The sequence below is a fragment of the Ambystoma mexicanum genome, chromosome 1p (assembly GCF_040938575.1).
Source record: "Ambystoma mexicanum isolate Mex_15411 chromosome 1p, UKY_AmexF1_1, whole genome shotgun sequence".
Lineage (NCBI taxonomy): Eukaryota > Metazoa > Chordata > Amphibia > Caudata > Ambystomatidae > Ambystoma > Ambystoma mexicanum.
Genome location: NC_090921.1, coordinates 762,141,952 through 762,167,873, shown reverse-complemented (window position 1 = coordinate 762,167,873; position 25,922 = coordinate 762,141,952). Strand labels below are relative to the sequence as shown.

Here is a 25,922-nt window from a genome sequence, read left to right as displayed (position 1 = left end):
CTCGAGGTAAAATATCACTATCTCATTTTAGAATTTCATTCAAATAGTGGAAATGCTGTAGAAAAAGCAAATAGTTAACAATTGGATAAGGTACTAAATACAACCAAGTGCTAAGTACCAAGTTGTTAACAAAGGAATAAGGTACTGGAAGCAAAAAAGTGCTAGGTGCCTACTGTGCATACATGATCTTCAATACTATGCATACATGATCTTCAAATATCATAACAGTTTCGGCGAAATCAACCTATCTGGCTCAGTTAAACGAGCCAGTATTCGCCTTCTTCAGGGCGCACTAAATATTGCCAATATAAACCTGGAACATACTAATGCTTAAATTTGTGTCTATCATTCAGTAGTTCTCACAGGTAAACCTTTGTGCAATTCATGAGGGCTTGATTGTAGATCTAGAAGTCTGTTAGAGACGTTGACCCTTAATAAAACACATTAAAACAGACAAAATAGAAAAAACAAAGAAACTTTATGTTAAAATACAGAATATAATGAGTGAGCCTCCTAATATTCAATGCCTCAAGCCATAAAGATAAAACCTGGGGATATATATATATATTCACCTAAGTTGGTCCAAATGTGGTGCCGAAAAAATGTGTTAATTTCGATCCGCCACCCAAGCAGGACTGATGATGCAAATGAATTTACATCTGAAAAGACAAAAATAGGAAGCTAAGAGAGATATCCCAAGATTATCTCAAACTTCAATTGCTAAAACACAGTGTCCCCTGTCTCCACAGAGAGCAGATCTGGGTGTTGCCCCTTCTATTACTAACCTTAAAATTTTGGATAATTCAAACTATGGTCATAACCGCAATAGACTCAATTGTGGTGAATGTTCCAAATCCAAGATTCTTGGACGGTGTGGGGTCAAGCCGGAAGGAGAGGCCAACAAATACAGGACCATAGGTTCCTAAGTGAAAGATATGGAACAAGTTTGCATTTTAGTGATTGCAAAACATTAAATGCAGCGGTTAAAAAGCATTTTAAGAAGAAAAGCAAACTGTATCAATATTGGTTTTTTTAAACAGCCGGCGTACATTCACGCCGTCCAATGTGGTCTCCTCGACTAAATATATAAATACACGCGGGACTCGAGACATGAATAGTACTTCATGCATGCCCTGTGTCCCGTCGGTACTGTAATGGAGACTAAGTTCGCCTCGGAAAGGGGAGAACCTATGAGTGTATACACAAATACCAAAATTCTCACCCGGAACGAGCCTTCACTCTCGTCTCTAGAAGCAGCCGCCTGGGATGCACGCCGTCCGGTGTTGCATCCGTGGCCGTGTTTATAAACACATGCGGTGCTGGAAGCAGAAATAGGACTGTATGTGTGCTCTTAGTCCCATGAACACTAAAAAAGGACTAGGGGCGGCCTCGCAACGAAGAGAAACAGCGAGTGTATGCTAACAAATGTAGCATACTCAGAATAAGCCAGTGATGTTACATAATGGGGCTATATTTAAAAGACCGGCGTGAAAAGACACGATTGAGTGTTATAACCGCGGCTTTGTTCATCAATACACGCGGACGACCCCCTAATCAAGATAAAAATGCCTACATCAATTTTAGGTTACTTTAGTACTCAGAAGGGACTTAATCTCTAAAATACAAAAACAAAGGCACGGTTGGCTGGTATGGATATGTTAAATAATCATGGGCGAAAACAAATAAGAAAACGCCTACAAGGCTCTAATGAAGAAATATTTATTTATGTTACATGTTAAGGTATACAATGGAGCCATTCTTCTTGGCGGTTTAATCCTGTCTCATAGCTATTGGTGTTATACATCCACCATTGTTCCCTTTGCGCCAATCGGACTGCTGTGTTGTTAACATCCGTGCCGTAGACTTTTTCCAAGACGCACCATTTCAAACTGTTCAGATCATGATTGTTTTCAACAAAATGCGACACTAAAGGAGCAGACACAATTTTGTTTCGAATTTTAGATTTATGTTCACCAATTCTAATTTTGATAGGCCTGGATGTTCTGCCAATGTACGTTAAGGCACAGGGGCAGATAATTCCATAAATAACATTTTTAGTGTTACACGTGGTGTGATGGTTAAGGTTCCAATTTTTACCATTAATCACTACAGAAGTTCCAGTGACTGTGGAAGCACATTGATTGCAAAAACCACATGAAAAATGACCTTGGATGGGTTTACCACCCCACAATCCTGTCACCGTATTTGATTTAGGTCCAGTGCTCGACCTGTCAGCTTTAGTGAGCCAACTTTTAAGGTTCTTGCCTTTTTTGAATGCAAAAATAGGTTTTGCAAGGCCTGGATTGTTTAATTGGAGCAAATGCCAATGTTTCATAATGCTTTGTTTGATCTTGTGGTGAAAGGTGTTAAAAGTTATGGCACAAACCAGCCGCTCCTTAGTGATGTCTTCCCGAGAATGTTTCTCAAGGAGGATATCTCGATGTTGAAATCTGGCTCTTTTACGAGCCTGACGAAGTAAATATTTAGGGTAGCCTCGCTGGTGCAGTCTATCTTCAATAATGTTCGCCTGTATCTTATAGTCTTCAATTTTGGTACAATTCCGTCTAGCCCTAAGGAACTGACTGTAAGGAATGCTCTTGCGCAATGATTCGGGATGGAAACTATCAAATCTTAAAATAGTATTTCGATCCGTTTCTTTTCGATACAAGTCGACGGTAATGTGGCCCTCAGAATTCTTGATTAATAGGTCCAGAAATGGCAAAGAGGTGCTGTTGGCTGACATAGTAAATTTAAGGTTCGTATCCATCGCATTTAGCCATGGAAGAAATAAAAGGTGATCTGCCTTTGTTTTGTCCCAAATTATAATTATATCATCGATATAACGTTTATACAATTTAATAGCATCTCTGTAGGGGTTAATATCTGACAAGATACACCGGTTTTCAAAATTCCACATAAAAAGTGTGGCGTAATTGGGGGCAAAGGCTGCCCCCATCGCTGTTCCTTTCACTTGTAGATAATAGGTAGACTTGAAACGGAAATAGTTACGTGAAAGAGCTATCTCCAGTAAATCTATTAATATTTCAGTTGGGACTACTTGAATACCTGGCCGTAAGTCCAAAAAGTCTTTCATTACTTTTAAAGATTCCATTTGTGGTATATTAGAGTATAATGACTCCACATCTAGAGTCATAAGTATGTCGGAATCATGATTGAAAGGAAAACCCTCAAGATGTTTAATAGCATCAGTGGTGTCAGCCAGGTATGTTTCAGTAGAGGCCGCCAATGGCTTAAGGAAATAGTCTAGAAATTGACCAATGGGTTCTAATATAGATCCGCATGATGACACTATGGGGCGTCCCGGCGGATTAAGAAGATCCTTGTGTATTTTGGGAAGTACATAGATAAGCGGAGTCCTGGTTCCCTTAATAGTAAGGAAACGAAATTCCTTATCATTGATGGCTCCACTTTCTAATGCTCGTTGGGCAATAACTGCAATTTGGGCTCTAATGCTCTCTGTGGGATCACTCGGAAGTTTCCTGTATATAGCTGAATTATCAAGCTGGCGCAAAATTTCATTGTCATATTGAATAGAATCCATGACAACAATTCCGCCACCCTTGTCTGCCTGCTTTATAATTGTCGAGGTGTCTGACTTGAGTTTTTGAAGGCTGGCCCAATCTTGTCTACCAAAGTTGAAACAAGGACCCCTGCTATGTTTGTAAGGGGTACTATAGCAGGTGTTAAAATCTTTAAGGACCGCCTTTTCAAATACCGCTGTCTCGTCAGAGACCATTTGTAAAGTAGGAGTGAAGGTCGATTTACATTTCAAAGTGGTATGGAGGCCATCGTCATCATTGTCATGGGCCTGATTCCCAAAAAAATCACGCAATCGTATTTTACGAAATAGACCGCGTAATTCTATCTCTACCTCCATTTTGGAGGGGTTTCTCATGGGTACAACTTCAACCATCCCGCCTTGAGACTACACCTGGAAGTGTGTGTAGCACACTCCGTACCACACAGAGGCTCAAACAGTCTGCCACACACTTCAAAACTTAGCCAGCCTTCATGCCAGCCAAACAAAACTGTGCCGCTTGGCACCCTGCTTCAGAATTTGGCAATATTGAAGATGCTGCGAAAGTCGCGCACACTTCCCATGTGCCACAAATCAATAATCCTCACACAAGGGAAATTTATGCCAGTGGGCGTCTGTGCACAGGCATGCAGCTGTCTGGGCATTTTATTGAAAATTACAAGCATAGCGCCACCATGGCCTTTGTGTACAATAGACACATTCTCACAGGCGTTACGCAACAGTGCAATGGTCTTAAGGAGACGACCGAGTCAAATCTTGAGTATCGCTGAGCCTGTGTGATTCTTTCCTTCACAGTAAGCACTGGAACGATTTGTTCATACCCACTGAAGATGCGGTCATATTTACGAGTTGTATATGCACTGCACCGTATGTTAGGAAAGATTTTCTTTGCTGCACTTTTCCTTCCCTTTTTATGGACCTCCCCAAACTTTTTGCTTTTATTTTTGATCCTGACCTTTATTTTTTACAGCCTTAAGCTTCACTACACTGTCTTTTGCTAATCTGTTATGGGGAAACGGACATGTCATTCGACTTTGTTACTACTTTTAGTAACTTGTTATCACTTGTGGTAACTTTTTATCATTGTACAATGCGTCTTACAATGCAGTACAATTCGATACACTTTTTGTTTTGCCCTAGACTAATACTCAAAGGATTTTTGGTTACTCTAGGTGTGCTAAAAGAACAAGCTGGTGGAAGCAGTGACTTTTCACAATTTTTGTTGGTTCTTTTCATTTAAGCCTTACCGCGTTGACCTCGTTTGGCTAACTGTGGCTAGTGTCCAAATATGACCGTGCCACATGGATTTTTGCTTGTCCTTTTGCCATCTTGTCTTTGGCCAGGAAAATCCTTATGTGGACTTTCAGTGCCCGGGAAAGCAGAGGCGTTTGGCAGTGCTACTGGAGGACTTGTGTGTTTGCTGGCAGGATGTGTGTTGGAACGATCTGGTTCCAATTCACAAACTGGTTTCAATGTGTCTGAGTGGTATGCATGAGTGTTCCCACAAGTGGTCCTGATTGGATCACACCTCGGGGGAGAGTGTGCCTAGTCCTGCTATTTGGACTCTCAGCTCCTACCTGGCTTTTAGGATAAGAGGACTCCTGCAACCATTCTTCAGAGATCCTGGAGTAACCTGAAGGAGCCAAGACTCCTGTCCAGCTGCGAGACCTGTGAAGAGACCGGAGACCCGACTGAAGAAGGCCTGGCAACTAACTTCTGCTGCTGTCCGGTTGGAGCCATGTCTTCCTTGTGATCTCCAGCAGTCCTGTGAAGGAGCTGCGACCCTTGGAGTGGAGGGAACATCCATTCCTGACGTTTGCTCGGTCCCCGGCGAAGAAGACCCTTTGGAAGGGTCCCAGGACCGTCCTGTGGCTGACCAGCTCTGAGTGTGGGTTAGCGTGCTGCCAACGGCGCCGTTCCGAGTTGAGGCCTGGAATTCGGGGGGATCCTCAGCTTGTCCTACAGGAATTTCCTCAGCGAGGTTTAGGAGTCCTAGCGTCAAGGGGGCCCGAGATAGGAGGAGAAATCTGACGGCGTCAAGTGAGGCCCTTTGCGTCACGGTGTTGCAGTAACCACCGTCTGAAACAGCTTACCTGCGTCGAATTCAGTCCTGAGAAGGGTCTTGCATCGTGTTTTTCTGCATTCTTCATCCGAGAGTCCTCGCACCAGCGAGAGACACCGACCGGAGACCAGCTCGAACCTGCAACCCCTGCGAATCAAGGACTGAGGCTGAGGGCGGGAATAGCAACCTCTGACCTTTTTCCATTGACATGCCAAGTCCTAGGAAGAATCGGAGTACTGGGGGTAAGCTACAGGGGTTCTTACCTGCCCCTAAACTCCTTTTTAAAAGTCTTCCTAACTTTCATAAAACATTTACTATACTTTGGTTTTACAATAGCTTGCTGGGCCAAGCATTCTGAAAGTTGGGGACACTTTTATTATTTTTTTTTAAATTCTTTTTATTAACATTTCTTAAGACATTAACACCAAAAGGTACCCTGTGCCACCATTACCTCCACTCCCCCTCCCCCGGATCACTGCAGCATGAGTCCTGGTTGTCACATACAAGTCCATCTTGCCCATTTATGCACCATACAATATAGCCCAGTCGTTTGCAGTGCTCATTTCCAGGTCTGAAGTGAGACGAGTGCGCCCGGACCAGAGCATATGCGGTTAGTGTTGCCCTGCTGCGGCAACAACCTTTTCAGGTACGCTGCATTTGTGACCCTCTTGCCGCTGAAGCCTGCTTCAGTGAAACTGGATCGATTCATCCACCCGAAGCAGAGAAATCACCACTGTCCCGTTTGGGAATCATCACTGTATTTCATAACTGAAAGCCGCAGAGATGTCTTTTTGTCATGTTCAAACCTGCAAGCGAAGTGGACTGAACTGACGAAGTTTGGGACTGAGTGCGCCTGGGACCGGTGAGAATTTACAACACTAACCTGTGACCCCTAGCACCAGGGCCTCTTTTTACGCACAAGTGTCCCCTGAGGGTCCCTCTCCTTTCCACTGCTAGTGCGAACTAGCGACTCCCATCCCGTACTCTGGAACTGCCTCTGCCTTCAAGTTGAGGTCCTCCCTGAATAGTGGGAACTTATTCTTCATCGCCTCATCCACCTTCCTGAGCTGCTAGAGATCTCTGTTTTGCCCATTGGAACAACCGCGTGCACTTACATTGCATGTACTATAGAGCACAAGGCTCCTCCCTTCTTAGGGCTTGGACTTCCTCTTAGTTAGGTGTATTGTCGATGTCGAAGGGGCCAAAGACTATCTGCACTGCCTGTTTTCTCCCCATCTAGGTTTTGAACATATTTCGTGCATTTAACCCTTTGTACCCCATTTGTATTGTATATACATTGTATTGATATTGTTGTGTTGGTTTACTTAGTATTGCTGTGATTCTTTTGCTATGGTCTGAGTTACAAAGGCCTTGTTATAAATGTGTCTATATTTTTGATATAACACCTGCCTGGGAGTAATTTGTAAGTGTCCTTGTTCTGTGTGCTCATTGAGGTCTTTCAGTCAACCTCACCCCTCCTGAGACTTAGTCTTGACCGCCTGCCACAGCTACCTTGATTGGTCTGCCTTATCCAGAGGTTACCCTGTTCCAAGAAATTAGGCTGGCCTTCTGAACCTCTGCCCACCAGGTCAGAGTTCAGAAACCCATTTTAACAGTGAGCAAACGAAGCAGCCAGACCCCAACTCCACGTTGCTACTGTTGAAGGGTGGTTTCAATGAGGGGGAAACCGGATAACTTCCCGGATCTGAGTTGGCTGTGTAGAGCCTCACGGACCAGCAGCCATTTTAGTTGGGCTTTCTAGCGCCCCAGACACTTTTATTAGTTATACATTGTTCTTTAACCCTTGGAGCTGTCCACTTGACCCCAGAGACCCTACCTTCATTTTGTTTCTAGTTTCACAAACCTTGTCAGTACTTTCCAGAACTTTTGGGCATAAGCCCCCAGACAATTTAGGGAAGGACCTTTGAAGTTAGGGTTCATTCTCTGTGGACCTCTTGGGCATAATCTAATCTGTACTTTGTTTTACAGGGGTTTGATTTGTGTTATGCCCTAAACCAGTGACTGTATATATGTAATCTATTATTAGTGTTGTGTGATACTTCTACTTGTTAGTAGTCATTTTTCATAGTGCTATTTGGCCATAAATAACTGTATTTGTATACATACAGTCTAAGTGTTATTTGTGATTCCCATTGTGCGTACTCATTGTGTACCCTCTACAAGTTTACCACCTCTTGAGACTTAGCCTAGACCCTAGTCACTGCTACTTTGAACTGGTTTGGCTACAGCTCCCCAGAGTTGCCCCTGTCACAATATAGGTTGGTCTTCTATACATCTGTCCACCAGGCCAGCCTATAGAAAATCAGTTCTAACACCGTACACAGTAAAGACTGGAGTGGGGGTAGCTTTACTTCTGCCCTCTATATGGCAGAATCGAGGCACAGTGCACCCCAGGTTTTCTATATGGTAGCTATTGACAAGCAACCAAGGCTTAAGCTATCAGGAGGTGATGCGGGTTGGTTTTTAAGTACAGTGAGTCCCCAAGCCCCCACAAAGGAATGTCCACCCACTGTTAACACAGTTCTTTATATAAAAATAAGGTTCAGAGATACATACACAATTATTAACACACTTCGTACTCTGGTCATTCTAATATGGCAAATATATACAATGTCTTTGTGGTACCACAGTTAGCTTTAGATTCCTTTAACATGCATCAACTGCTCACAGTTATAATGACATACAAATCATGCACCAATGTGTAACAGCATCCTAGGAAGAAAGGCAAGTTAGGTTAAACAATGGCAGAATGCTTCTTTAGCTACTAAGGCACAATTCTGAGTGGGACTTACCCCACCTGGGCAACCTGTAATAAAAGTATTAACAAGCCCAGTCCATCAATGTTTAATCAGTCTTGTTTCCTGGTCAAAAAAGTTCAACTACCCCAATGTACCTGTTTTGGAAGAGTTTCTTCGACGGTTCATCGACAGATCCCTCGAGAGTGGACTCCCTTTAAAGCAGGAGCCACAGGGCGTCGAGATTCCTTGATGAAAAGTGAACACTGGCATTGAGACAGCAGCTTCGACCTTCGCAGTGCTCTTGGACGATAGTTTGTGGAAGTCCTGGGAAGATGAGGCATGTGGTACACCTCAATGGAAAGTGTTCAGTGTCACAAATAAGACTTGGTGTAGGCCCAGCAGCAGGCGCCAGGAGATGCTTCGGCGGTCTTCTGGTCTGTCGGTGGTGCAGCCGCAGCACATACCTTGGGATAGGTTTGCCGATTGGGACTTCACCACGGGCTGGACTTCGGATCTTCACTTCGTCAGTGTCCTAGTGACATCTTTGTCAGCTTCTGGTGGCAGGAAAGCCACCGGCGGACTTTCCTCAGTAGCCAACAACCTCTACTTTCTCTGGCGTGACAAAGTGGTTGACAGTGATGGCAACTGATCCCTTGTACCCCAGGAGCTTGGTCTCAGCCCCTACTTTATCAAACTGGTATCTCTCCTATACATCAACCTCTGGGCAAAAATCGTAGTGGGGCATGCAAGATCGGCTGGTTTCGAGATTGGACGGGGGTCCTGGCAGAGTTACCCTCTCTCTCTCTGCTCCTATTTGCCCTTGCAATGGAGCCGCTGGCGGCGATCCTGAGAGAGTGACACATGCAGAGGGAACTTAATCTTGGCCCACACAGACTGATTATATCTCTGTAATTGGATGATGTGGCTCTCTGCATTGACAATCCAGAGGACAACCTGTGTCCCGTGATGCAGGAAGTGCTGAGATTTGGGTGTTTTTCAGGCCTGAGAATGAATCACAGCAAATCCGTGGTGTTCCCCCTCTCGGAGGGGACCAAGGAGTTTAAAGATGAGTTTGGCCTCTGGTGGGATACTACCGGAGTCCGGAACCTAGGGGTGTTGTATCATGGCAATTATGGGAGGGCAATTGGGAATCTTCAAGAGACGCAGATGGCAGCTACTTCCGCTCATGCTACTTGGGCATATCTCTATCGTTAAAATGATTATACTTCCCAAATTCCTGTATCTTTTTCTTAACGTTCCCCTATTACTGTCGAGCAGCTTCATTCAGCGACTGTGTGGGCTCATCCCCGATCTGATATGGGCTGGGAAGCCAGTAAGGGTAGCATACACAATGTTGGTACAGCCAACAACAAAGGGGGGCCTAGCTCTGCCTGATCTTGAGCGATATTACTGGTCATCGCAGGCACATTTTCTTGGGCACTGGTACGCTACGCATTTTGTGAGACCGCACTTACAAGTGGAGAGGGCACCTGTGGGCCCCAACCTGTTGTGGGCCGTGATTCTCATGGAGCCCCAGGCATTGCCCAACACACTAAACGTTGTTAAGATTACCTGTGCGGTCTGGAAAAAAATGGCGGGGAAGGTGGGCATCCCCACTCTGTACTCCCCTCTCCTGCCAGCACGGCACATTCCCGGGTTGACTATAACTAGTGAACGGGTTTATCTACGATGGGCAAGCAAACTGGGTATTGAGACCCTCAGAGATCTGTTCATGGACAGTGTGTTCCTTACAGTCCAGCAGGCGAGGGAGAAGGGTTGTAGCTTGGCGCTGGATGTTTTTCTTTACTTTTGATTGCACCATTCGCATAAAGCCCTCCTCACTGCACTTCCATTTCAGCCGCTGGTGTGGCCATTACTGCAAAGGATGATCCAAGCTCAGGGGGAGGGCTGCTTGGTCTCGCGGATCTACAGTGATCTGGTGTAGACGCATTGTGGGAGGGAGAGGCCCTGAGGAGGCGATGAGAGGCAGTTCCTGGGAACCGATGACTGGGCTTATGTGCTGAGACAAACTCAGAATGTGTCCCTAAATTCCAAGTATAAGCTAGCACATTTTAATTTCTTGCACCAGGTCTTTCATACCCCAGCTAGGCTCCACAAACACTTCCCCACCACCCCAGCTGCATATGTAAGGTGTGCTTTTGCTCCAGCAGGGTTTCTCCATTTGGCGTGGGAGGGCCCACAGGTCTCCAGGTTATGGTCGGAGGTGTTAAAATCTCACTGATCATTGAGGAAACGGATGGAACCAGACCCTATTGTGGCGTTGTTTGGATGTACAAGGCCCCTGCAGCCCGGGTTGAGACGCTTGGCGGGACTATTGTTTGTGATAGTGCGCAGGAGGGTAGCCATGGCCTGGGGGAAGGGTCATCCTCTGAGCGCACAAGGGTGGCTCCAGGATATTGCCTATTGTCATGACATTGAGACAGCTTTTCTTCGGACTTTACCCTTGCAAGCTCCTCCTCAGAGGTTTGGGGCTCGTATATTCAATACCTGATTAACTGCGGACTGATGACGTTGAAGGAAGCAATGATAGCGATTATGTTTGTTACTCAGCGAATTTGTATTTTTGAGTGGTGTGGGCTGCCGTGGGGGGCAGGAGGGCAGCAGAATCAGACTCCATGTATGTTTGTGTTGTTGATAAAACACAAAAATAAAGTATTAAAAAGAGAAAAATTACCTGACCTTGCCTGACCATGGTGTTGTGACATGTCAGGTATACGGCTCTGGTGTTAGTCTGTTGTCATTCACAATGAATTGTCCATGAGAAAGTGTTTGTGTCGGGAAAAGGGGCGGGAGGGTTAGCTTTTGGGTATTCTACCTGGTAGGATGGGGAAAAGTTGTTACAGGGAAGGGGATACCGCGTCTCACCCTTCGGTGTCCCACTTCCATTCACCTAAAATCCCTCATCCAGGTGACCTCCCGCACTGGTGCACCCCCAGGAACTGGCTCCAATAGCGATGGCCGTGACCTGGCCACCTGGATGACAGATCTCCTTGGACTAGCGGGTGTTCACACTAATTTATTTCCCATTCGCCAGCTTCTCAACGTTCATTCCCTGCCCGTCATCTTGGTTGTTTTTCATCTGCGCATCTTCCACCCAATTCTTTGTTGTTCTTTTATTGCAAGTCCACGGACATTGCAGTGGTCCATTATTTATTTTTCGAATTGGCTGCTTTGCAGCAAGTTCAGGGGCCCTTTAGCTCATAGGCCATGCTTTAGGGCGCATCGTTTTGTGATCACGTAGGACTCAAACCCTCAATCTTCTGATTCTAATAAAATAGTCAGTCTAGGGGACATTTGATGTTCTGGGGACACAAGGATTGGGAAGTCCATAGAGAGAAATGTTTCTTCTTTCTTTCTCTTTTCTTAAATCAAATAACAAACTGGCATCTGGCTGGGTGCCCTGCTCCCTTTTTAATGACAATGAGGGCTTTTCTCCCTGCTCTTGGGCTCGGTTGCTGCGATCACTCAGAGTGCAGGTGCTTACTGTACATCTGAAATATAAAAAACTGGGTGAGTTTCTTGAAAAATAAGTGCATTCTATCATCAATACTTCCTCCAACATTACTACTTCAATGCTCCTATTTCTCTAAAACATTACTCATGTCTCCTAAAATACTTGCTACTAAATGTCCTCTTAATATAAATTCAATGGCTACTTTTTCTCCCTTTCATGCATAGTGTCACCTATGTTCATCTATGCCTATATCTGGGTGTGCCTGTGACGTGGGACCAAAAGCAGTTGCATGTGTTTGTTTTTACTCTTACATGCCCCACCTTTGTCATAGGTTTACACCTCATTGGGCCTCATTACAAATCGCCCGGTATGGAAACAACGGCGGCGGTAAACCCGCCGCCACCGTTGTTTCCATGCCGGGCGATCACAACTCCTGCAGGCGGGAGGTGATGCTCCTGCCAGGTCTGACCTGGCGGGTTTAACACCGCCCGCCTGCAGGCGGACGAGGAAACACCGGCAGCATTACGAGATGCTGCCGGTGTTTCCATGATGCCCATTCCCATTGAGTCCCATAGGACTCAATGGGAATGGGGATTAACACCATTCCACCTCCGTGATTCCCGGAAAACCGGGGTTGTAATGCTCCGGTAATTCCGGGAATCACAGAGGCGGAATGGTAATACGAGTCCGGCGGTAAGCAGGTGGTTTTACCGCCTCGGTTACCGCCGGACTCGTAATGAGGCCCATTGTGTCTTTCTTGGTGCCATGCTAAACTCAAACGTCATCTCCAAACTCATTTTAAGTGAAAAAGGAAAGATTTCTCCTCTATTCTTGATAGAGTTTTTTACACGTGGCTGTGTTATTCTTCACCTCACTGGGGTTACATTATCCCTTTCTTAATAATAAAAATAATAAAAGACAAAAGAGACACCATAACAAATCCAACTAAATATCTTCTTTAGCCACTCTTCTTTCTTCTTGGCGCATCCATGGATAATATCAAATAGAGGCACACTCATGATAAACTAACAAAACTGTATTTCTCTAACACAGGCATTTCTTTCTCCTTCTGTACAGAGGCCCTCGCCTTATCGCTTATGTTTTTCCTTAACATGATTATGCTGGGGTCATTTCTTTATATCCCTGGCCAGGTAGAATGCAACTTTATTTTCTTTTAAGTATAAACGATGGTGCACTTTAATTTATTTTTTATTGGCAGGCCTGTCTTTTAGCACTTTTTGTCCTGTAGACAAGGTTCTCTTTGTGCTTTTGTAATCCTTCTTTCAATGGTGTGGGACCGCAGTCACTTCTTTCTTTACTGTGTTTATTCTGTTGAGACATAATTAACACTTTCTAACCTGATCTTCCTACCATGACACTGGGAATAAGCCCTTGTCTTATTAAGTGCAGGCGAGTGTGGCATATATGCATACAATGTTTGCCTATCACTACATTTATATCACTTAACATTTTCTTTTTTGTTCCTTTATTAAAACATACATATATCATATATATATATAAAATGTTATCATAAAATTATTTCTCCACCTTCTTACATCCAAAGGTCTTCTTTGCTTTCTTCACTAGATATGGCCATACTTGCATACCTATACTATTCTATGCCTACACTTGTTACCCTTTTCTTGGAAAAATGCTATCAGTTTAAAACTACTGTATCCCTCACTGATGTACTCAACTGGGACCTCTTTCTCCTAATAATGATCAAATAAGGAGAATCACACACTTTTTGTGTCCACTGGTACTTATCTTTTATCTCCTTTTATCCATCCACTAGTATTTAACCTTTCTCATAATATTAGTTTAAATTGTATCACTATACTCCACTAAGGCCATAGACATACCTCCTGTGCTTTCAGAAATGACACCTTTTCACTTATAACATTTAATCACAAAATGTTCATAAAGACATATATACATCAATTAATTTTCTTGTTACTTAGTCTCATATGTTCTTTTGTTCACTGGTGGAAGTTCTCACATGATGACAAGTCCACCTAGAATGTGAATACTTGTATGGCCTTTTATTCTTATCTTTATTTTTTCAAATAAACCACAGTGATCAATTTGAGCAGACATCAATTGCTGCTTATTTATCCAAAAATCAGAATATTATATCCACATCTTTTTCATAAGTGTTATGTAATGATGTTATTTTGGTTCCTTCATTTACATTTTCTATCAATTTTTATAATAGTGTTGCTTTAGTATTTATATTTTAAAGTTCTTTTCTTTATTTCTTTTCGATTTTACTCCCCTAATTGACGTCAATATTTTGGTTAGGAACTTCTGATGAGCACTTTAATTTTAATGTTTTACTATTGTTTTATATTTATTAGGCTAGAAACAACACAAACCTTTATACTAGCATATTATAACTCCACACATATGTGCACTTTCAATTTGTCTCCTTACGCGCGTCTTTATTCACTGCCTTAGTGAATGTATTCTCCTCTCTATTTATTACTCCATCTGGAAGTTTGATGCACAGTCTTCAAATTGGATCTGCCTTTAGGACGCCTTAATACTCCGATATGGAGCTATAGCGTATGCCCTCTCTGTCTCTTGAGCCCATAAATTCAAGGTATTCATATCTCTCTTCCTCTCATATAATCCCCCCAAAAATATCCATTTACTCTTATTACACAGCGCGCGGTAGCGGCTATGTAGTTATGGTTAAGTTGCTAAACCCATAGGAAGAGCACTTTTTGGGTGGCTTATAACCTCGCTCTCACTGGACGAATCCTCACCAAACTTTGTAAAAAAGGTATATGGCCCACTTTGAATTTTTTTGCAAAGTTTGGTGAGGTGTGGTCAAGGGGTGGGGGGGACAAAGTTTTAGGGAGGATCCCAAAATTTCTTTTTTTTCCATAGACATAATGGGAAAAAATGTCTGTCGCGCCTACAGCCCAAACCGCTGGATGGATTTTCACCAAATTTGTGGCAGGAGTGGCGGCTTGGTCTCGAAAGTGTGCTTTTGTTAATTTGGTGTAAATCCATCCAGTAGTTTTTATTTAAACAACCAAAACGTAAGGTTAAAACAATTAGTCATATCTATTTCGGCTCCGTGGACACACTTCCCTGTTCGCTCCGCGGCCAGGACAGCGATTGTATGATCGGCTTACATTGTGTCCGCAGACATGCAACGCGTTCTCTGATTGGCTGGGATGAGGCGTGAGGTGCGTCAAATTGTTTCGATGTGCCCGCCATATTTGATGCGCAGACATGCGCTGGAAGTGAGCAGAAATCCAATTTTGGAGAGTGTGTTGGTGTGTATGAGTGCTTGGAGAGGGTGGGGGAGTAAGAGATGGGTCAAATGCTGTATTTGTTTAGGTGGGAGAAGGCCATGATGTGCTTGCGGTGTTGGCGGTATCTGCGGTTGTCCGCGTACATACTAAACAGTGGGCGCACTACTGGCTATTTTAGTTTAATATGATGTTGGTTTTGGCTCGTTAGAAGACCATTGGGTGAAGGGGGTATGTAGTTTGTACGTTGGGTGTAATTATTTTTCAGTATGTTAATTGAAGTGCATAGTTCTGAGGTGGATGTATTATGTTTTTGGCTTGTGGTCATTTGGCAGGTGTTTGTTTCTATGGGTGTTTCATGCTGCAGTTTTTGTGGACAGGGCCTAGAGTCTTGGGTGCATGGCCTAAGGCCTTAGGCCATGCACCCAAGACTCTAGGCCCTGGCCACAACCACTGCAGCATAACTCTACAATGCTACCAAACATTTTGATTGTGGTATGTGGGCTGCTTGGGGGATATGTTTCCAAAAATGTGAGTGCTGATTGGTAGTAGTGTAATAGTGTTTATAGGGTAGTGAGATGATGTGTGTTTGTTTGTTTGTTGGATTGTGTTCAGATTGTTGGTATTGAAGACTAGGCATTCTGAGTTGTATTTATTGGTGAGGTGTTCGTTTGTATGGCTGTGTTATGTTGTGGTGTTTGTGAGTTTAATTATTATATACTTACTGTTTCCTTTGTTGAGGCTGTATTAAGAGTTTTGGCCAGGCCATGCAGTCAAGATTGTAGTGTTTGGCAACAAGCGCTGCAGCATAAGATACCCATGGAAGCAAACATTTGGGATTGTGGTTTATGGTCAGGTGTTTGCTTGAATGGGTGTGTTATGCTGTGGTGTTTGTGAGTCCAATCGTTATATACTTACTGTTTGACTTTTTGTGGTTGATAATGCAGTTTTTTCATGACGTGGGTAGTTGGAGCACACATTTGTTTTCAATCACTGTGATAAAAGAAAAAAATCAAATATTAGTGTAGGTCGTTTATAATGAGTATTGCATTGCATAGTAGACATTTCTGTTTTTTGTCGACCCTCATAGTTAATACTTTAGAAGTACTATAGTTCAAACCAGTGTACTGTACAATTTGCTCAGTTCCTGTGTTTGTTGATTAAATCATTGGGTCTGTGGGAAAATAATCCATGCTGGATTCAAAAATCCTTTCTACATTGTGGTACAATATATTTCTTTCATTTATTTCAATAGGAGGAATTGAATAGGTGTATGGTTTTTCATTTGGAAGTGGTGGTAGTACTGTTGCAATTAGATAGCAGTTGGTGTATTCTATTTGTTTATTTCTTTTACCATTTTAGTGGTATTCATCTATCTGTTGGCTTGTTGCAGATTTTTGGGACAGTTAGATACCTGTTGGTGTATTCTAACTGGTCATATTGAAGTTCAAGTTTTGTTTATACACAGATTAGTTATTAAATTTTGGTTTTAAGAATATTAGGTAAGTGTTTACAAGATTTGCTGGTAATCTCTGCTTTAGAGTAATGCTACTATCATTCGAACCATCCACAATTCTTTTTTATATATGCAGTGTAGTGACCTGCATTGGTTGTGGTTCCTGCGTGGTAGATTATACCTATTGTTGTGAAGGTTTTCTTACCAAGTGATACTTGACCATGTGTGAATCCAGTCATCTTACAGTTGTTTTTGGTACCATCTGCATTATAACGTAAAAGCATTACTATTACGTATTTACTATGTGTCTGTATTTGTAAAGTGGAACGATTATTGAAATTTGAGGTAGTACATATTCTGCCATGGTTTGCATTTTGTACAGGTCGCTGAAATGGAATGTATTCACAGTTAGGTATGGATACATACACGAAGCGTTCATTAGGAACTTCTTCTTGTAGTACATGCCTGCAAAGAGTGCATGTATGTTTCCACATGTATGAAATCTGGAAGAGTTCATTTATAGGTATGTTTTTGTTTGCTAGTACTTATAACAAGTACATCAGAAATTCTTGTGGATCTTCTTGTGAATTTGACCATTCCAGCACAGTAGTCCAATTCCTGCCTTATTCCAGAAACACTGTAACTGTTGTCAGGATTGTTGGTTGCATTTCTATGAAGGACTAACATTTGCAAAGACAATTGGTCTGTACCGTGTAAGTAAATGTTGTCAATAATTGGTGTCAATTGGAATAGAATATTTAGAAATTTGAATGGACCTGACAGTTCTGTGTCCAAGTCATTTGTTGGGAGTGTGCGTTGCTTCTTTGAAGAGGTAGTTGAGTTACTTTGAGCAGTAGATTCTTCTTTGGTTGTGGTCCTTAATGAAGTATTAGCTTCTTTTACTTTCTTTGGAGGAATTGCTGTGAGATCCTGCATAGATTGAGTCTGAAGTAGTTTTCTTTTACAACGTTTTACTTTTTGCGGAACAGGATAGATTTTTAGATGGGGGTGTAGAGTGTACGCAGTCTATTTTATTCTAGAATGCAAGAAATATCAGTATTTACTTTACTTGCATCAAAGTTGATTAGAAATAGTCTGTCAAGTGTACGTAAGCGTGATAGTGCTACATAGCTCATGGCTTCTTTAAAGACTGTGCTACAAATATCTATCAATGCTTTATCTAGGGTAAGACCTTGTGATTTTGTGAATGGTGACTGCGTATGCTAGAGTTTGAGAAAATTGTTCTCTGCGTACATACATGTCTTTGAAAAGAAGGAAGCGGGCTGTTGAGCGTCCTATCCTTTTAACTTCGGATAGTTTGTCAAAGAGAATATTGACAAACTGAATGTTGTTGTCACGTGCGTATGTTTGAAAGCCAACAACTGTACCAAGTGCTCCATTAACTAGTCCTTGTTCCACGTCTAGGTTACATTTGAGTATTAATCTACAGTTTAAAGATAATTTTAATATTTTCTCCAAACCAGCTGTTTTAGAGATAGTTTTCCAAGGTGTTTAGCCTTGTTGTGGCTTGTTGACACATGGTTAGTGTCATACCATGTATGTCCAGTTTGTCTGTGGAGGCAATTTGAACTATTGATTGTATTTCTTTTTCTAATATGATTTCATTAAATTTTGAACAGCTTGCAAGAGTTGGCATCAAGGACATACGATTGACATTCTTGTTTGCTAATTGTTTCATGACATCAGTAGCACATGAGTTATGGACATTGAGTGCATTGATGTGCCTGGTTTTTAATATAGTTTGTGCTTCTTGAGATAGTACACCAACTCTAATACTTTTTAAAATGTTGGCGTATGTCAGGTCTGCAGACTGCCGCATATTTTCAGTTAATTCTCAGTATTGGAAATGTTGTCAAAGGTTGACATTTGCTATGCTGCCAAGAGTGTTACGGCACAATTTGTGCCCTAAGGTTTTAAAAATAGGTTCAGCTTTCACTGGTGTTAATTGAAGATCTCCGAAAACAATAATGTGTTTTCCTCCAAAGAGCTCTTCATAGTCTGTTTTGAGACCTCTTGTAGTCTGAGGTGAATTAAAGCCAACATTAGGTTGGGGACAATGCTCACCTCATCTATTAGCAGCATTTTCATTTGTTTGAAAACTCTGCGTAATTCATTGCAGCTTCTGTAGAAAGTTTGTAATAGTCCAATTTGTTTTGGTGTTCTACTGGAAGGAGTAGTAATCGGTTTAAAGTGACACCGCCTATGTTGTAGGCAACTAAACCTGTCGGGGCAGTTACAACAGCTGACAGTTTGTTGTTTGTCAATTGTTGGAGGAGCTTGCTGATGATTTTGATTAAGAATGTTTTGCCTGAACCAACTTTACCACTCGCATATAGCAGTATAGGTTTGTAATCTTGGCAGGTACAGTTTTTATTTTCATGTTGCACACCATGTTCAATTTGTTTTGTTACTTATTGAAAAATGCTATGCTGCTCATTGTTTAGTTGTGATTTCAGTACAGCAAAGTCTTCTGTAGATTTCTCATACTGACACATGGTGTTTTCTACTTCTGTCATGGCTAATTCAGCCTCATTTGCTATTAATGGCTGTCCAAGTGGTTCTTGGCTTCCTGTTACAGAAGGTTGACTACTGTCAGGAGTGTCCACATCTAGTTGGGCCTGGAGTTCTTCTTCGTATTGCTGTTCATGGTGCAACATTGTTTGGTATTGTGTAAAGTTTCCGTCTGTAATAGTGCTTTCATTTCCTTTGTAAGCATCTTCATAGGAGTCATACATATCCAGTAACTCTTCTTTTCTCCATGGTTTAAAAAGTTGTAGCAGGGACATGTAATACAGTTCTTTATGTTGAGGAGTTTTTAATGACAATTTGATATGATTAATTAAGCTGTGTTTGGTAAGTTTCACTAAGCTGCCTTCACAATTTGCTAATGTGTATCTACCTTTGTTTTCATCTGGTTTAATATTATTTTTGTATGTGAAGTTTTGGGCTACGTGGTAGAGACACATGGTTTCCAAAGTGGTACTCCTGTTTGGGTAGTATGTGTCTAGTAAATAGTTTTTCAAAATGTCTTGGCTGTTGGGATCATTTTTGGCTATTGTTTGTATGTCCTCAAATGATTTGAGAACTCTTTTTCTAGATTTAGCAGGACCAAGACTTAGCCATACTATATTGTCAGATTTTCCATACAAGGCAGTACCGATTAAACGGTCTGCAGCTTCATAGCAGCCACATTCTCTATGAGGGAGCATTTTTATGCCTAAACTGTACAATTTCTGTGATAGTGTTTTGTCAGATGATATGTCATCCCAGAGGTCCTGAAGCTCAGTTTTCTCTGCTTTCGTTAAATAGGCTGTGACATATCGTGCAACTGCAGTGGAATTGTCTGCAATGTACTGCACATCTATGTTTGAATTCCATAGGAGGGCAATGATTGCATTGTAATCTTTGATGTATTTTGATTCTTCTGTTCTTTTTATGTAATATGTGTTCTTAGGTGATTTACCTTTGACACTATGGGCCTCATTACACGGTAGGCGGTAAGGGTTTACCGGTACCGGTAAGGGCACCGGTAAACCCTTACCGCCTTACTATGAGGTCCCTTTGCGGGACCCGACCTTAACGGCTGGTGTAGACCAGCCTTTAATGTTGGGACCCGCAAAGGGACCTTGGTGCTAATTACGGTACCGCAATTTGCGGTACCATAATTAGCTCCTTCCCCATTCCCATTGAGCCCTATGGGGCAAAAATGGGAATGGGGAAGGGCCATGGAGAAAGGGGGAATTACCGCCCCGCCAACCTTGGAATGGGGTGGTAATTCCCCTTTTCTTCATGGTGGTACCGGTATGGTACCGGCGGCAACCATGGTGCTAAGAGCACCATGGTTTACCGCATTACGTGTAATGAGGCCCTATATCTAATTGAAGACATGAAGTTGTTTACTTGACCTGTTGTTGAGACTGGTCTCGGGAAACCAAAGCAGCATTTGGTGTAGTATTTCCCTTTGTTTTTATATTTACGACAACAATATTTCCCACATTTGTGTCTTTGAAATTGTAAAATTTGTGCATGAAGGTGTTGTTTGTGAAGGGATTTCACAAGTGTCATCTTTTTGGATGAACTGCAAAACAGTGGCATCACTGTCCTGACCAAATTTAGGAGCATCCTTAATCCACAAAAGCATGTGGATGTGTGCTGCTCCTGGTTTGGTATTCTTTTCTCCAAAAGAAGTGTTGCTCTTCTCCGAGGGGAGGAACAGTTTTATTACAAATGAAGTGTAGCATAGCAATGAAGCAACAATGGAAATATTTTGATACATTCACAGGATCTAGAGGGCAGAGTTCTCCTGGTGTTTTTATATCGGTTTGTTTTGTTTTTGTTTGCTATGAATAGGAAATTATGTAAATCTTCCCATGCATATTGTTATGGTAATGTCTCAGTGCAGGCTGACAATGCAGATCTGATCAGAAGAATGATGATAGCATCATATGGAATGTTATTGCTTGAGGAGAGACGGTTGATGTTATGCTGGGCAGAGGGTTGGGGGTCTCTATCTTAGTGACTTGTAATCTATCAATAAACTGCTTGTCACTTCTCTGGCTGGTCTGGTGCCTCTACACATATTCTGCACAACTTAATGTCACAAACCAAGTGGGTGGGCCAAGGTTTCTTGTCATACAGTGTACATCTCCCTGACGTCGGAACCAGTATTCTTTTGTACCACACATGTTTGCTAAAAGATTTGTAATGCTTGACAGTAAAATCTGATGTTTTTCTTGCACTTTTTGTAGTAATTTCCATAGCTGACATATTTTGAAAATGGGTACCTGATTTCAATGTGTGTGCAACTCCGTAGCATAGAGTTTCTAGTTCACTTTCAAAGAGAAGGTGGAATATGTATTCCACGTTTTGTCGGAATCTGGGGTCTTCAGAATACATTCGTAAAGAGCGGTATTCTGTTATTTGTGTGGGTCTATCATCGTATCTTCCTCCTTTGCCAGTAGTAAAGAGTAAAGGAAAGGCACATGCTTCTATACTTTTTTCCCATATGTTGATTGGAGATCTTTTGGCTTGTCGCATTTGGTATGTTTCCAGTGCATCATCTATGGCATCTTTAGAGTGTAATGGGTGAATTGTATAATGGTCTAAAATATTGGATTCTGTAGCAGGATCTAGAAGTTCAAATTGACCAGTTTCTGATGACTCTTGAATTATTTCAGTGGTTTCCCTCAGGTTTTCTTCAATATTAATTTCTCTGCAGTATTCATGGTTGTCTTTTAGATATTGCAGGGCTTGTCTAACGTTATGTAAGGGCACGAGTTGTTGCCAAATTATTTTCTGTTTTGTAGGTACGCAATTTACTAAGATAATTAAAGATTGATCTATTGGACGTTGCACTCCCAGAGTGTGTACCTTTTCTTTGAGATCTAATGGCAAATAAACTACTTTGCCACAAACGCCTTTCACTAATTCAGAGGGAGGTAGTTTTGCTGTTTTTGGTTGAAGGTGTATTATTGCTTGAAATGGGTGCACTGTTTGAATCATGATGCTCTCATATAATTTGAGTTGTTGCAGGGGTTTAGGTAATGGGAATAATTCCAAGTTATTTGTGATAGCACGTGAAGGTGTTTGGTTGTTGTCAAGTTTTGTAGTTCAGTAACTGTAAAGTATTAAGGGATCAGTAATTTCGTATTTCTTTTCTGCTATAAGATAGAGAGCTAATTGGAACCATTTGGAATCTTCATTGTCTTCTATTTTGTACGTTATTTCTACAGTTTTTATGCTATTTATATAAAAAGCCGAGTCAACATACACATAAATGGTTGGGTGCTTCAGCAGATGTACTTTTAAAATTTTGTATTTCTTTTTTGTATGTGTGTAATAGAAGGTTGTCATCTGTACAGTTGTTGGTAGTCTGTTGTAAATCTATTGCATTTTGTAAGTGGCTTTCAATTCCAAAATATTTTCTCTGGATATGCTCTATTTCTTCGAGTAGTTGTTTGGCTGTAACATGTCGAAGATTGTTATTTAAGTTGGCTAGTGCTAAAGCAGGACTTTTGGCATAGTACAGTTTATGGACCAGATTTATTATAGTTGTATGGTGTGTTGATATCATTTTGATATGGTGAAAGGTGCTTTTGCAGATAGGTTCAGAAATCCAGGCTAATGAATGTCCTTGCAGCCCTGTGTATTTGCGCAATGGCCAGGGGTCTTGTAGTAGTTTAATTTTGAATTTGTTTTTGCCTTTCACATACTGATTGAGGAGCTGGCGTAAAGATTTGAAAGATTTTTTGGCAATCTTACATTAATGTGCGCGGCCATTTGTAGACTGGACATATTGGTTCAGTTGAATGGACAGGTGATACTGAGTTTTCTGGGGATATTTGTGTGAGCAGCGTTTCTTGTTCCATAATGGTATTGTTAAGTTTTTCATACCCTCGTCCACTGCTATGTATGGCAATTGGGTTTATTTGCTTTTGTTTGTATGCTTCTTCATTGAAATTTGGTTCTGTGCTCGTGGTGTGACTCCATTCACCTCCACATATGTTTGTGAAGTTATCTTTGTTGATATTCCGTTTATTGAGAAGTCTTTTTTGTAGTTTAGTACTTAGTTTTGTTAGTGGTTTCATTCTGTTTAAAACTAAAATAATTTCCTTTTGAGAAGGATTGCACTGTCTATGAGAGCTTCTAGGATTAGTTTTCTATGGTATGTTTTAAGGGTTGCGCGTGATTTCACTCCTGTTTTTATAAGTTTCTGAAGGACTCTGGTGCAGAACATTTTTTGTAAAATTCTTTTGGTATGCGTACTTGCCGGTAGATCAAGATTTATAGGTGCAGTGTTGGCACTAGTGGTAGCTGCAGTCTTGTTAATCACTTTGCTTCGTTTTACATTTTGAAAGAGGAGGCAAAGTTTCTATACTGGAAGCTTGTTTTGTTTTGCTTAATGACTGTATTAGCTGTTTTGTTTGAACTTTTTGTACACATTCTGCTAGAAGTGGATGCTTATTTTAGAGAGTTTTGGTTTGATTTTGTTTACTTTTGCATTGGTTTTTTAACAAATTGCTTTTTGGTAGGCATTCTTTGGGGTCTGTTGGAGAAAAAAAGAAAGTGTGGGTCGGGATCTTGTGCAGAGTATGTGTGCTTTGTCCATGAGTCTCTGAGTATGATGGTAAGGATGTATGTAGAGGTGTGTGATTACAAAGGGCTGCTACATCAGGTTGGGAAGGCTATTCTTGTATTTGTGTGTTACTATACTGGTGTTCAGATTGCAATAGGAAGTATGGAGCTGGTGAGGGCAAGCACTAACACTGAATCTAATGTTTTCAGGGTTAATACAATTGTTTGTTCTAGAATACTAGAATTCCACACTGTGTCAGTGACAGAAAATTATGGCAGTATTGCACTTACTTTTTTGGATGGAAAGAGTAGGTTTCTTCCAAGTTCTCGTTCGTACTTCAGACACTGCTGCTTTTCAGGAAAGTGGTCTTCACTGTAATTGTGAAAGCAAAAGTTAGTAAATATTTGTGTTAATAGCACAGTTGTTAACGTAGACATAGATTTCGTTATTTTGCAGTAGTAGTGCTTTCTGATAACTGTGCATAGCATGTACATGCACTTTCTTTGCCTATGTGCATTCTGTATATTTTATTTAGAATCAGTTAGTTGAATGTGCTTTAGAAATGAATACAATAGTAAGCGCATAGAGCACACTTGCCTTTGTAAGGCGGTGTTATTGGATACTAGGAGATAGAAGAAATAATTGTATGCTTTGTTTGCTATTTTTACAGGGGAAATGGCAGGAACTGTTTGGAAAAGTATGCAAAGTATGCAACATATGTATTTGGGAAGGTGTGGGAAATAAATCAGAAGGATTTGATGCAGTGAGTAGCTTATGACTCAGTAGGTGATTACTAAGTACTGGTTGATTCTGTCGAGCTTGGAGATGGGAGAGTCTGAAATAAAGTAAGGGTTGTAAGGAAGGACCTGGTGCTTGTGTTGCAGACTGAAGGGAAGTGGGGAGATGTTGTATGTCTTGCCTTACAACACTGCACATAGTTGTAGATGATGTGATAGACATGACTGCATCTGTGCATAGTTGAATGCTGTTGTGAAATCTAGAACGAAATGGGCAACCAGCTGGAATGAGAGCGGTGTAGATTGGAAGAACAGCTGTAGAGGCAGTGGTGTTTCAGTTGGGAGCCTTTCAAATGATATTGGCTATCTGTGTGCATAAATAAAGATGCATGTACTCATTCTGGCTGCGCGTAATTTTATAACACACTAGAAAACCTTTTTCCATAATTATACTGTTATTTCTCCCATCTTTTAACACGAAATGACACTTTGTTAGATAGCTGTGTGTGTTGTGTCTGATTGCTAATATAGTCATTTGTAAAGGAAGTTGAAATGATAGAATGTATGTGAAATGTGCAGAATGTATAGAAAGGAAATTGTATGTACATCTTATGCACTATAATGCATTAAATGCTGTCATGGTTGAAATGTGGTTAAATACGTGGCAGTGGTTATGGAAATGATAGAATGAATGAAGAAAATAACAGTTTGCACATTGCAGTTAATAATATGGGTAAATAAAAATTTGGAGAGACCACTTTGTAAGTGACACTTGATCATAGCAGATGGGAGAAATGACAGTAAGCTTGTTTTACAGGTTACACAGGGTAAGTGGGAGTTAATCTGTTTATATATATATTTATACAAGAGATGTACATGTACCATACATGCCAATCCTCCCGATAATATTGTTATTTTTCACGTTCTCCCGCCGAAAATTAACCTTTGCCCAATGCATTTTTATGAAACAAATGTCTCCCGATTTTATGGAGGAAATATCCCTTCCAGGTGGGTCGGAATGTTGGCATGTATGATGTACTGTGCAAAAAATATTCATACCTATAGTTTGTGTTCATGCATGTGGATGTGCATGAATCTGCAAGTAGAAATGTTCACTAGTAGTTGCTGTAGGTGCTTTGGAGTCACAGCGCAATTGTACTCAGAATGATCAACAGTGCATCTAAAGGGCTGAATTGTGATGATGGAGTTAGATGTAGCGGTCTTGCATGTGATTGGTGGATGGTTGTGTGGCTGCTTACCAGTATCCAATGAGCGAATGGTGCAGAGAGTGAAGTGGAAAGGGTAGAAGGGCTGCCCCGGTGTTACTTACACGCCCCGCGGACAGCGTGGCTGTTCGCAGACAGGACATGCCACATCCGGGGCTTCTGAGTATGAAATGGGAGTGTATTTTGAGGCTTAGCCAATCAGGTGTTGAGGTTTTGCTTCGTATTGAGAGAGGCTGTGTGTAGTGAAAATGACAGAGGTGGAGAAAGTCAGGGTGGTGGTGCTTGGTTT

The 25,922-nt window shown here is 41.6% G+C and overlaps 2 protein-coding genes across 5 annotated transcripts in view; one reads left to right on the top strand and one right to left on the bottom strand.

Moving 5' to 3' along the window:
- The window catches only part of THEM4 (thioesterase superfamily member 4), a 781,652-nt gene that overhangs the window by 44,688 nt on the left and 711,042 nt on the right, over nt 1-25,922 (top strand). The window lies entirely within an intron of this gene.
- The window catches only part of LOC138580361 (uncharacterized), a 253,475-nt gene continuing 229,285 nt past the window's right edge, over nt 1,733-25,922 (bottom strand). For all 3 annotated transcript variants that reach the window (XM_069650841.1, XM_069650858.1, XM_069650848.1), the window contains one exon: nt 1,733-11,892. In XM_069650841.1, coding sequence (XP_069506942.1) covers nt 1,736-3,934 — 2,199 coding nt within the window. In that variant the 5' untranslated portion in view covers nt 3,935-11,892 and the 3' untranslated portion in view covers nt 1,733-1,735. The remainder of the gene's footprint in view (nt 11,893-25,922) is intronic.